This window comes from Macaca fascicularis, chromosome 3, assembly GCF_037993035.2.
Source record: "Macaca fascicularis isolate 582-1 chromosome 3, T2T-MFA8v1.1".
Lineage (NCBI taxonomy): Eukaryota > Metazoa > Chordata > Mammalia > Primates > Cercopithecidae > Macaca > Macaca fascicularis.
Genome location: NC_088377.1, coordinates 85230837 through 85243414, shown reverse-complemented (window position 1 = coordinate 85243414; position 12578 = coordinate 85230837). Strand labels below are relative to the sequence as shown.

The window sequence follows — 12578 nt, the reverse complement described above, 5'->3', positions numbered from 1 at the left end:
GAGACCCCTACGCAAGAGGCCGGCACATGTGAATATGCACACATGAAAGGAAGCAGCTGAGAGAACAGGCAGGTGACAACCCAGGTCTGTCCCGAAAGCAGCCCTCTTGGGCTGGGCATGGCAGGGGAGTGCACAGGGCAGATTCTGGAGAACCATGCCCTGCTCCCCAAAGCAGACAGACAAGTGCTGAGAGTGCAGAGGGTGACAAGGCCTGGGAAGGCCCCAGGGGTCTAACACCAAAATTAAAAGATTTATTACACACAAGAGGATGCTCTGTCCCTCAGAGCAGCTGGCCACCCTCCCCACTCTGGCCAAGGTCCTGCACGGAGGTTTGTCCTCAAGGGTGACCCTTCTTGCCCACCCACGGCTAGACTTCCAGCAGAGAGGCAGGCGGCCCATGCTGCTGGCACAAGTCACTTGGCCAGCTCCTCAGCCACTGCTTTGCGCATCTTGTCCTTGAGGTAGGCGCCTTTCTGCCATTCAGACTTGAGTTCCAGCCACTCATAGAATGGGACCTAGAAGGAGGCAGGGGAGACAGGTCACATGGGCAAGGAGATCCCTTCCAGCCAGTGGCTCTGCCTGCTTGCCTGTTGTCCTCACACTGACCCCTCACCCAACACCTCTGGTGACCAACAGCTCTGCACACCTGCCCCTTGGCCTCCAAGTCTTCAAGGCAGAGCCCATGAACTGCAGGTGGTGCGGGCGGGCAGAGGCGCTAGCACTGTCAGTACTGGAGAGGTCTGCACACTACTCGGAGGCCCAAGAAGGGCTTCTACATTTTAAACAGTTAAAAATCTTGCAACAACCCAAAGAAGAAAACAGAATGCTTGTGTGGCTCATGAAGCCACATATTCATTCACTGGCGCTTTCCAGGGAAGGTGGCCCCCTTTGATCTTAGCTAAGGTCTCCCAGGCGTGAACCCAGAGTCAGGCCCAGGACCTGCATCTTTCTGCTCCTGCCAGTCCCACTGGTCCTACTTTTCCTGACAACAGGCTGACCAAGGGGGCAGAGCCGCTGCACTCAGAGCCCCAACAGCTGTGCAGCCTCCTGGGCTTCGAGCTGCTCATCTGTGAATGGGCCCTACCCTGCCCATCTCTTAAGCTGAATGAGCAGGCTTGGTTGCCTTTTTGGGTTCACCCACGGGGTGAGATGCTAGGAAGGTTAGAGGGGAGGCTGGAGCACCTAAGATCCACAGTAAACTCCTTCCCTGAGCTCCTGGGAGAGGCCTGGGGCCACAGGCAGGGTATGTGTCTATACCTGCTGGCTCAGTTCCACCTGATCCCCTCTCTAGTGGGGGTTGGGGATTCTCCCTGTGTAGTGACCACCTGCCCAAGAGGTACTCACGTCCACTATCAGGAAGCCTGCAGCCAGTATGTGTCGCCGGGCCAGAACAAAGCGACCCAACAAGTCCTTACTTCGGGTGCTGAAGTTGGGGAACTCCCACCGCAGGAAAGCTAGCCTGGAAGGAAGAAGGGGTAGCTGGCATGCTTCCAGTCTCCCAGCCCCTCAGAGGGCAAAGAGGGAAAGCAAAGAATATGCAGTCCAACATCCATGGTGCCCCCATGGCCTCTACTGGGGCCATGGCCAACAGGTCCCTGGCCACCTACCTCTTAGCCCCTGCAGGTGGTGGCTGGCTCCCAGTTGGCTGGGCAAGATGAGGTGCCACAAAGTCCCTTACGGGCAGAAACTGGCCGTCACTGTCCAGCAGCACCTCAGCATCTGGGGCAGAAGTGTGGGATGAGAACATGTTGGGGGACATCCCTCAGAAACCCCCCCACAGGAAGGATGAACAAAGATGGGATTGTGGGGAGCCCAGGTTGACACCCTACAGCTCCCTAGGTCAGTTCTTACTGCAGAGGGGGTGGGTTAGAAGAGTCCTGTTAGACTCAGGCAGTGCCAGGCCCTGTGCCAACCAGGGGGAGCCCTCACCCAGCACCCAGCCATACTGCGTGGCCACCTCGAGGCTGCCCCTGTCGGCGCTCCCCAGCAGCCCCTTCAGTGTCTCCTGCAGCTCCTTTTGCAGGGGGGTCACCTTCCTGTCAAGGGCTGAGGGCCTAGGGGCCACAGCCGAGGCTGGCAGAAGGGGACCTGAGTACTCGGGGTGCTCTAGCATGGCAGTGGCGTTGATGTGGAGCAGCTTCTGGAAGGTGTTCTGATCCTTCTGAGACTTGCCCCCTAGGGAACAAGCAGAAAAAGGGAGGTGGGTCTAGGGGCCAGAGATGGGGAGACCCTGGATGAGAGGGCAGTAGCACCCCTACACCCAGTCCCAGCCCAGTTCTCTGGGTCAGGAGGCAGCAGAGTTATAGTCTGCTGGCCACCCACAGGGAGGGGATGGAGAGCAACGGGGAGTGACAGCCCTGGCCTCCATCTGCCCCAAATCCTCACATGGCACTAGGCAGACAAGACCAGGCAGTTCCCCAGTTCCAGTAGTACTAGGGGCAAGGGGCTCACCTAGAAATTGGATGTGAAATTCAGGGTGGAGGACGGCTTGCAGCTCTGCTTCCCGTGCCTGCTGCAGCACACACAAGGCCCACACCAGGTCTACCTGCAGGGCTGGCTCCAGGCCTGGCAGCTCTGACCCCAGCTTCTCATGTACCTGGTTAAGGATAGGGTGTGGTGGGGAAAGCAGGCTCTCCTAAGGGGCTGCAAATAGCCATGGGTGAGTCACAGTCCAAGATGTGGTCTTGGCCCGGTTGGGATGAGGCCAGAGGAGGCTACTGGGGAACAAGAGGCAGAACCCTGGCCCTTGGTGAGGTCTGGAGCAATCCTGGGCTTGAAGGTACGAGGAATCTTCCTCATGCCCCAAGATCACTCTGGACAGCAGGAAGAGTGCTGCTGAATGCTGGCATTTGATTAGGTTTACTACAACCAACCTACCGGCAGGGAACAAAATCCCTTCTCCCATAATGTCTCCAAGTGAGTACCTGGGAAAAGGGAGGAGGAATCTCTGCTCCTCTGAGAGACGAGAACATCCAAGAGGTGAAGCGCTCCCAGCCCCTGGCTGGTTGTTCTCAGGACTGTACCAGGCAAACCCCTGATGGAATCCTAGGGAGCCTGGGGTCACATGTGGCCTGCTGGCCTCTGTGGCTGTCCTGAAGTCTTCATAAACAAGGCTCCCCCTCCTATCCTGAGCTGGGGCACATAGCATGAAGGCCCACTGGAGCTTCTGAGCATCAACAGGGCATTAAAAGGAGCACCAGAGGCAGGGCCCCCCAGCGCTGCCTGGCAGGGCAGTCAGTGAGACAGCAGGATTTCATGTTTGTTCTCAGTGATCCCTAGGATGCCTGGCTCCAGCCAGCTCCCCCTGCCCCCTCATGCCACACATAGCGGCCCCTCCCCCTCCGCCCAGCCCGAGCTGATCTTGGGAGGACAGTTCATGAACAATTAGCTGCAGGGGAGGGTAAACGTCAAGCAGTGGGAGCCCAGAGGCCGTACCAGGCTGAAAAACTCATCCTCTTGGTCTGGATGGAAGTTCAGACGCGCAAAAGCCAGAAGTACGCTGCATAGGTGAGGCACGGTGATGTCCTGCGCTCTGTTCAGGACGTGCTGGATAGGTCAAAAATAGCAGATGGACAGAATAAGCTCTCTGCCCAGCACGCTGTCCTCCTGCCCAGCTCTGAGTCTGAGGGGAGCCTGCATGGCCAGCAGCAACGGGAGGACCCTCCATCTGGGGCCCATGAGCTCTGCTGGGCACAGAGAAGGACTTACACAGGCCCAGATCCTCCTTCGCCTGGCAGCAACTACCCACAGAGGCTTGGGACACTTAGAAACTGCTTCTTTTCAGTAAGGGCTTTAGAAATATTCTCCAACCAGTAAACTTAGTTTAGACTGGTCACAAATAAACGAAAATGCAGGTGTCATCTTTCTGTACAGTTCCACTTTGGCGGGGGGCGGGGGGGGGGGAGATCAGTGATCAGGAGACAGTTCTGAGTGGATTCTCAGCCTCACCAGCCATGCTGCTACCTGCTACAGCTACCCCAAAACGGATGGAAGCACTTATGATGGTCAGTGAAAGAACAGAGGAAACAGTTCTCAAACACTTTTTTGAGAACTGAATAGCAGCCCTTTCAATATAAGCCAAAATGCAAGAAGTATGTATTTGCCCCCACAAGTGGGCATTTTCAGACTGGCTTTGCTTTCCCGACTAAGGCAATGGTTCCCAGCAGATGGCCAGGAAGCCAGCTTCTCTGAGTTGGGGCCAGGCCCTGGCTCACCTGGGCAAAGGCCTCATACAGTGGCAGGTTGAGCCACTTGAGTAAGGCGAAGGACTTGGCACAGCGGGCCACCTCACCAGAAGTCAGGCTGGGCATGAGGGACAGCAGGTCGGCAGCCAGGCGCTGGGACACCTGGGTCTGGTGAAAGCCAAGTTTGCCTTCGGGACAGAGCAGATCACAGGGTTTAGCTGCGGAGGGTCAGCAATCCCACCAGCCTCACCCCACCTCAGCCTCAAGGTCTCGCTGCTTGATGTCTGTAACCAAATTTATCCCTGAGCCTGGGACCCAGGAACAGGGCCCATGAGTCACAGTGTTTCTGTGGCAGCCTTCTGGGCCAGTGCCTACCATGCATAGGACAGGCACTGAATTTGACATGGCTGCAGGTATCTGCAGGGCCAGAGCTCCCCTCTCTCCACTGTTCTGTCCAAAGGGCTCACCATAGGCGTAGGCCAGGTCCAAGAGCACACTTTTCGTCAGAGAGAACGGCTTCTGCACCAGGTGGTAGGAGATGGCCCGCAGCAAGGGCACGGACCGCCGGCTCTGAGCTGCCAGTGTCACCAGCACCTTCCGCAGCTCATCGGGGCCAAACTGCTCCACCAACTCCAGGCACTGTCAACCACAGCCGCGCAGAGGTCAGCTCAATGGCCTGGGGCGGCAGGGACGAGCTGGGGGCAGGGGTCCCATGGTCCCATCCAGTGCAGCCCCTGTGAGACAGCAACTGGGCCTGAGCTGACTAAACACAGGACGACTGTGCAGGGCCTGCCTCCTCATCCACCCCAGGGAACCCCTGGACCTGGAGTAGTGTCCACAGCTAAACTATCCCCAGGTCCCAGGATAGGCGACCCAGGGCCCATGAGCTGTGGAGCTTGCTGTGGCAGCCATCTGGGCCAGCCCCCGCTATGACAGGAACGGGCACTGAATTTGACTTGACTGCAGGGCTACAGCTGATAGGGGTTACCACATCTCCAGGAGAATTCTAGCCAGAAGCCAGGCCTGGGCAGTACCTGTGTTACTTTAGGAGCTGCCTGCCATGCCCTCTTCTCAAGACTGTGCTGTGACGGGGTTTGGGGGAAAGATAAAGGTGCAATCAGGGAAGTGCCTGTGTTGGGAGGAGCAAGTGGTGCTTGATGAATGCAGCCACAGGGCAATCACCTGTTGCAGCTCCGAGCCCTCCGGTCCTACCCCATGTGATGCCTGAGGCTCCAGACAGAAGCTCCCGGGGCTCTGATCCCAGTGCATACAATGCACCCCTCTGCAGACAACTGTCACCCAAAGAACAAGTCCAAAGCCGAGGGGAGGCAGGCTGGGTGCCACCTGCTTTCAGGCCCAGTACCTTGTCTTCCAGGCGGTTCATCAGTGGCTCTGAGAGGTGTCCCACTTTCATCATGATGGTCACTAATGTGCGGCCATCTTCAATTTCTGTCCAGCGCCTTTCCAGGTGCATGAGAAGCTCAGTCAGCAGCTCCTGGGAGTGCTGTTCCTGTGAGAGGGTGGCACAGGAGTCTGCCAGGAAGGCCAGGTGCTTGTACTTGAGCTTCCGCATGCGCCAGCGGACCTCCTGCTCCACTGACTGCAGCTCCTTGGAGGTCCTGGGGAGGCCCAGAGCATAGAGGCTCCGCAGCAACCTCGAGAGGGTACCATGCCAGACCAAGTTTATCTAGGCAGAGAAAGGACACAGGAGAAGTAATGTGGCACTGTCAGTCCTGTGTGTGAGCTGGAGGCCCCCTCTCTGAACCTTGTTTCACGTGCATTTACTACAACTCTTCAGAGAAGACAGTATCAGTTCCCTACTCTGTTGTAACAGGGCCAGGGTGCCTTGCTGCTCCTCGCAGCCTTGCTCAGCCTCGAGGCCTAGATGCCTGGTGTCTGTAACCAAATTTATCCCTGAGCCTGGGACACAGGAACAGGGCCCATGAGTCACAGTGTTTCTGTGGCAGCCTTCTGGGCCAGTGGCTACCATGGGCAGGGCAGGCACTGAATTTGACATGGCTGCCAAGTACCAGCAGAGCAGGAGCTCCCCTCAGGCACCGGCCAGATCCGAGGGTACACCTCTGAGCCTGATCCTCTAGGTTACAATAAATAGCACATTTCTGCTCAAGGTGGCTGAGGTCATTTGCAATTGCTTGCAAGCAAGAACTATGAGTGGCAAGGGAAATTCTCCAAGTTTCCCCAATGAAGCTTTGACATAATGTAGTTGATTAAAGAGAGACCACACTCTTTTACATGGTCCTGGCTACAGCTCTGGGTGGTGGGCACACAGACTTGAGCTGCAAGTAAAGCTGTCAAGTCAATACAAGAGGTCAGAGAAAAAGTTGAGCCTGATGGATGTGACCTGATGGTAGAGAAGGTGGCACTTAGGCTTGCTAAGATCAGTTTTGTTATCATTCATGACTTTTACTTGCAATGACGTGAAAAGTTTTAGGTATTAAAAACTTGGGCCAGGCAGATCACCTGAGGTCAGGAATTTGAGATCAGCCTAGTCAACATGGTGAAACCCTGTGCCTACTAAAAATACAAAAATTAACCAAGTGTGGTGGCACACGCCTGTAGTCCCAGCTACTCAGGAGGCTGAGGTGGGAAGATCACTTGAACCTGGAAGATGGAGGCTGTAGTGAGCTGAGACTGTGCCACTGCACTCCAGCCTGGGTGAGAGAGTGAGACTCCGTCTCAAACAAAACAAAACAAAAATAAAGAAAACAAAAAACACTGGTTTTTCTCCAGTAAAATAATTTGTTTTTGAGTCAGAGAAGCTCCAATCCCTAAACTGTTCTCTAACAAACTAACCTCACAGTTTCTGGCAATGTGAAGTTTCTTAGGAATGCAACTGCTGCAATAAGCAGGAATCCCTGCAGAGCATTAGGCAGTGAACCACCATCTTTATCCTCCAGGGATGTGGCACCCAAGCACACCAGACTCTCTCAACTGCCTGCAAGAGGAGGAGCACCCTGGGCACAAAGGTTTGCAGGAGAGCCTTTGACATATGGGTAAAAAGACCTCTGGTATCACTAAGCACCCAAATGCAGAGGCCTCCTGGGGATGACCAAGCTGCTGCTGCTACCAGCAGCACCTCTGAACAGGTTCTTACTAAATGCCGGGCATCATTCTCTTTGTGTACCCCTATGAGACACCAACATCCCATGAGAACCATCAGCCCTGCTGCACAGGTAAACAAAGGTGAACTTATTTCTATATAGTTCTGGATCCGAACCTGCACCATGGCCCACCCTCTCTGCTGGAGCCTGCTTTGTTTCTGAAGAGGGTGACTGCTATTCAGGTACTGTTTCCACAGGGCCCAGACTGTCAACATGGGTGGCTCTAGAGCCCTTTGGCCCTGACTCCATCCTCGCAGAAGAGAGCAGATGGTAAAACAAGTGTGGCTCCGTCCTTTCCTGGGCCAAGTCTCTCAACACTGAACCCTCAGGTTCAGTCTCTTCACTTATGAATGAAAGCAGAAACCACACTTTCAAGGAGGTGACCTGGGAACAGAGAAGCCGCTGTTTGAAGGGCTGGGGAGGAGGGAGAAAGTACTGGAGTAAATTCTAATCTTACAGAAGATCTGGGTGTCTACCTTCTGGTTTCATGGACAGCAGGAAAATCTTTGAAAAGAAAGCTGTTATTATATTACAGATACTTGCCTTATAATTTTGTTACAATGTTCAGTCTTGCATCATAAGACTTAAATCACATGTGAGTAAAGAGTCAATAAACAGCAATTAGAATTATAGCCAAATAACAACGGGACCTAACTAAGTTCATTTTATGAATTATATCCCCAGCAAGAAATAAGTATGTACTGTAACCCCAGTCCACACGACACATGCAAATATATACATACTTAACTCCTTCCTTGGATAGTGCCTTTCTCTTCATTACACCTGACAACCGGAAACATGGTTTCAGTGCCCCAGCACCTCCCTTGCAAAGCAGACCAGGGAGTTAGGGCCAGCTTAGCCACAGCAGGAGTCTGTACTCCTGTTTTTGTACATGGAGCCCCGGGGAAGACTCTCTAAGAAGGGAGTCCCTCACAGTGAGCAGACTGAAATCTGCCCTGCTCAGTGCCACACAAATGGGTCTTGTTGCCTCTCTCCATGGTCATCCTCGGAGGGAGGGTCTGAACATGGCTAGATCATGCCCACGTCTGTCTCAAGTTTCAAGGACCTTCCATCGGTTATGCTGCATCTCCTTTGGCTTCAAGAACAGTGCCTTGCCATCAGTCAGACACTGGCAGAGAGCAATACAAGTCCAGACTATACGGTGAGGGGGAAAGCACCCAAAGAACTGAGAACCAGGCTCGCTTCCCATGCTTCTATTACTAAGCATCTCGGCTGTCTGTCTGTAAGACAAGCATAGCAATATTTACCTAACAGGGCTCTCGTAAGGATAAACAAAGAGAAAGCACAATAAAACACTTTGAAATTTATAAAAAAATGAAAAATACCACAAGACATGCAGGGCCCCTGTCTATGTTTGGTAAGCACTGGCTGCTGTGGACCCCAGCATTTCTGGCTGTTTTTCTCTTGTCCATGCTCTCAGACAACACTCCGGCACCCACCTGACTGTTGAGCAGACAGAGAAGTTGCTGAAAGCGGGCATCCTGTATAAGCAAGGCTTTGTCTTTTGGCTTCTCAGACAGCAAGTGAGAGAGCCGGATAAGTACTAGGGCCGCATGATTGTTGTCCAAGTGGTGACTGCCACCAAGGAGCTCCAGGAGCTCCTCTGGCCTTGCGGCCTTCTTGATGAGACGGTCCACCTGGTTCTCTATGTAGGGAGTAAACGCTTGTTCCTTCTCCACCAGCTCCACCAATGAACCTGGGAAGTGGGAAATGGGTGAGGTGGCTGAGGAAGTCAGAGTCTTATGGGCTACCCTGGCAAGTCTCAGTCGGCCAACTGGAGCCATGACAGGGACCTGACGAGCAGCTTCTCTCAGGAGGCACGTGCATCGCTTTACCAGGTGAGCTGCCATAACGTCCTGGGTGGCAGAGAGACAAGACTCCTAGCAACTGATTCCAAACCCTGAAGAGAAAAAGGAGAGAGAAGGGGCTACTACAGGGGCAGTTCCTGACTCACAAATTTGACAAATGAAATAGAGTCAAAGCCACCCTATCTGTAAAATCAGACTGTCTTTCTTGACAATCCATAGGCATGTAATAGTATTTCTGAAGCAAAAATCTCACAGGATTTTTGTTTCAGTACAGAATGCCATGAAATATCAAAACTCAGGAGCATTACAGCCTGGGTGGGAAGGTTTTCATCCTGCTTGTAATTTGAAATCACCTAGGATGTGGTTCAACAATTCAGATTCCCAGGTCCTGCCCAAGGTCTCCTAAATGATGGCATCTCTGCAGACAGGACCCAGACAGCATTTTTTTTTTTTTTTTTAAATTTCAAGGGTAACTAGGATTAAGAATTACGGACTTGGGCCGGGCGCGGTGGCTCAAGCCTGTAATCCCAGCACTTTGGGAGATCGAGACCATCCTGGTGAACACGGTGAAACCGTGTCTCTACTAAAAAATACAAAAAACTAGCCGGGCGAGGTGGCGGGCGCCTGTAGTCCCAGCTACTTGGGAGGCTGAGGCAGGAGAATGGCTTAAACCCGGGAGGCGGAGCTTGTAGTGAGCTGAGGTCTGGCCACTGCACTCCAGCCTGGGCGACAGAGCAAGACTCCGTCTCAAAAAAGAATTATGGACTTGGCCAGGCATGGTGGCTCACGCCTGTAATCCCAGCACTTTGGGAGGCCTAGGCGGGTGGATCACTTGAGGTCAGGAGTTTGAGACCAGCCTGGCCAACATGGTGAAACTCCACCTCTACTAAAAATACAAAAATTAGCTGGGCATCATGGTGCATGCCTGTAATCCCAGTTACCTGGGAGGCTAAGGCACAAGAATTGCTTGAACCTCAGAGATGGAGGTTGCAGTAAGCCGAAATCACACCACTGCACTACAGCCTGGGTGACAAGAGTGAGACTCCATCTCAAAAAAAAAAAAAAAAAGGAAGAATTCACATTCCCAAAGCCTCTGTGGATATATTTTAACACTGCAGACATAGGTGTGAGCCTCTCGAAACCAAGGTAGATTACATCACTAGCCTACTAAACTCCCCCCTACCAAATTTCTAACAGCAAAAACTCTGAACCAATAAGAAGCAGCACTTCATAACATGGCCCAGAATGATTTTTTCAGTCTTAGCCCTTTTTCTGCCTCCCAACAACACAAGGCCCCATTTTAAACAGGCCTTGCACTTCCACCCCACCTTACAGGACTTGTTACCCGGGTCTCCTCCTCCCCCGATCAGGCCCTTTAAAACACATCTCATCCTTCCAAGGCCAAACTCAATGTTGCCATCTCCAGCAATGTGCTTTTAACAATTCTATCGGCCGGGGGCGGTGGCTCACGCCTGTTATCACTAATCACAGCACTTTGGGAGGCCGAGGCGGGCAGATCATGAGGTCAGGAGATCAAGGCCATCCTGGCTAACACCGTGAAAACCCGTCTCTACTACAAATGCAAAAAAATTAGCCGGGCATGCTGGCGGGCACCTGTACTCCCAGCTACTCGAGAGGCTGAGGCAGGAGAATGGCGTGAACCCAGAAAGCAGAGCTTACAGTAAGCCCAGATCGCGCCACTGCACTGCAGACTGGGCGACAGAGCGAGACTCAGTCTCAAAAAAAAAAAAAAAAATCTATTAGCTATTCTAGCTCCCTACAGCGATTAAATGACCCAGGGAACACACATGACAAGGGCAAGCTAAAACGTTCACCCGGGCCTCATTTCTGCCAAAGCAGAATGTACGTTTGAACTTTCTCCACTTCCTGGAACTTGGTATATGGCCAGCACATTTATTTTTACATGAGGGGATTACTGCAGCTGTAAAAAGCTTGGTCTAACTCCACTTAAAGAAAAAAAAAAAAAAAAAAAGAGAGCGATCTCAGTCGGAGTATTTGCCCAAACGCAACATCTACCACTTTCTGAGCCTAAGTACAGTGGAGAAATCTTTCCGACTTATTTTATTTTTTTCGAGACGCAGTCTCGCTCTGTCGCCCAGGCTGGAGTGCAATGGCGCGACCTCGGCTCACTACAACCTCCCCCTCCCGGATTCAAGCGATTCTCCTGCCTCAGCCTCCCAAGTAGCTGGGATTACAGGCCTGCGCCACCACACCTGGCTAATTTTTGTATTTTCAGTAGAGACGGGGTTTCACCATGACCTCAAGTGATCCACCGCGCCCAGCCTCCTTTCCGATTTTTTAAAAGCCCTAAGAGCAGTTTAGCGGAGTAAACGGAAGCCCAGGAACCGGACTTGGGTTTAGGCAAACAAAAATCCAAAACTTTAGTTCTAAAATGCAGAGAGAAAACAACTTGCACTAAGTCACGAAAACTGGCTCGCTGGGGTCATGGACGGTCAACAGGGGCGGCGTCTTCCAGGCCCGGCCGCGCGAGCTAGATGAGAGAGGAAGCGTGCGCACTGGCAAGCCAGCACGGAACGAGCGGACGGCCAGGCACACCGCATCCCACCGCGTCCCAACCTGCTCCCCAGTTTCACCGCATCCCAGGACCCCTGACACCTTCCCAGCCACGCCTCGAAACCCACGCCCAGCCGCCCCTTCTCCCCGTGCCACAAGACCTACGCCGTCACAACCACCGCTGACCTCCATCCGCCGCCCTAACTGTCCCCGGAACCATGAGGTGCGCGGCGCGCTTCCTACGTCACTCGGAGCGCCGGCGGAAACGAGGCGAGCCTCGCGCCGCCCGTCCGGAAGCCACGTCTCCAGCTTCCGGCCACACCTTTTCGGCGGGTACCGTCTTTGCTGAGGGCTCAAGTGGAGCGTTAGGTGATAGGAAGAAAGGCTTCGGTTGCCCCGCGACCAGTACCTAATCCTCATACGGAGTGCGGGAGACGACCCTTTGTTGTCCATGCTGTCCCGCGATCCTTCCCAGCTTGCGTAGGCGTAGGAGAGCTCCTAGGGCGGTGAAAGACTGGGCTGGTGGAGTGGGATAGGCAATGCTGAGGCATGTGGGGTGTGGGAGGGCGAGTGAGTGGAGACTGGGGAACTCCAGAGCGCCCACTTGCAGCTGCACTTGAAGCTGTTCTTGAGTAAATGCAGGCAGTTTATCTAGACCTAGCAATTTTTTTTTTTTACGTCTAAAATTCTGGATTTTTATGTGCAATTTTCCTGATTTTTAAATAGTGGTGTTTAATTACAAAATAAAGTGCGGGATAGCGCAAACAAAATGTATCCGAGGTCTGTATATGGACTTGATTAATTTTACTTCCTGCACAGCCTTTTATTTTCTGTGGAGTTAATAATTACTTTGGCTGGGCACGGTGGCTCACGCCTGTAATCCCAGGCCTCCATGGGTGGATCACTTG

At 53.2% G+C, this 12578-nt stretch overlaps 1 protein-coding gene and 3 non-coding genes across 23 annotated transcripts; all 4 read right to left on the bottom strand.

The window, feature by feature from the left end:
• Positions 1 to 229: 229 nt before the first annotated feature.
• Positions 230 to 11920, bottom strand: TBRG4 (transforming growth factor beta regulator 4). 20 transcript variants are annotated; one of them, XM_065542001.2, is made up of 13 exons: positions 11836 to 11890; positions 11571 to 11647; positions 8767 to 9227; positions 5548 to 5871; positions 5219 to 5266; positions 4652 to 4823; positions 4215 to 4372; positions 3436 to 3546; positions 2452 to 2596; positions 1930 to 2175; positions 1608 to 1719; positions 1345 to 1459; positions 230 to 515 (listed from the first exon to the last, which is right to left on the bottom strand). In XM_065542001.2, the coding sequence occupies exons 3-13, from the start codon at positions 9175 to 9177 to the stop codon at positions 414 to 416; spliced, it is 1944 nt and encodes a 647-aa protein (XP_065398073.1). In that variant the 5' UTR covers positions 9178 to 9227; positions 11571 to 11647; positions 11836 to 11890; the 3' UTR covers positions 230 to 413. The 20 variants fall into 20 exon arrangements, 17 of the variants coding, with proteins under 17 accessions (XP_065398073.1, XP_065398075.1, XP_045245026.2 ...); XM_065542003.2 differs by lacking the exon at positions 11571 to 11647 and having other exon boundaries at positions 8767 to 9023; positions 9163 to 9227; XM_045389091.3 differs by having other exon boundaries at positions 11857 to 11890.
• Positions 4463 to 4596, bottom strand: LOC123572641 (small nucleolar RNA SNORA5). The gene has a single exon (XR_006697194.1). It is a non-coding gene; the product is annotated as a small nucleolar RNA SNORA5 (small nucleolar RNA).
• LOC123572643 (small nucleolar RNA SNORA5) lies at positions 5014 to 5149 on the bottom strand. The gene has a single exon (XR_006697196.2). It is a non-coding gene; the product is annotated as a small nucleolar RNA SNORA5 (small nucleolar RNA).
• Positions 6075 to 6208, bottom strand: LOC123572642 (small nucleolar RNA SNORA5). The gene has a single exon (XR_006697195.1). It is a non-coding gene; the product is annotated as a small nucleolar RNA SNORA5 (small nucleolar RNA).
• Positions 11921 to 12578: the final 658 nt, after the last annotated feature.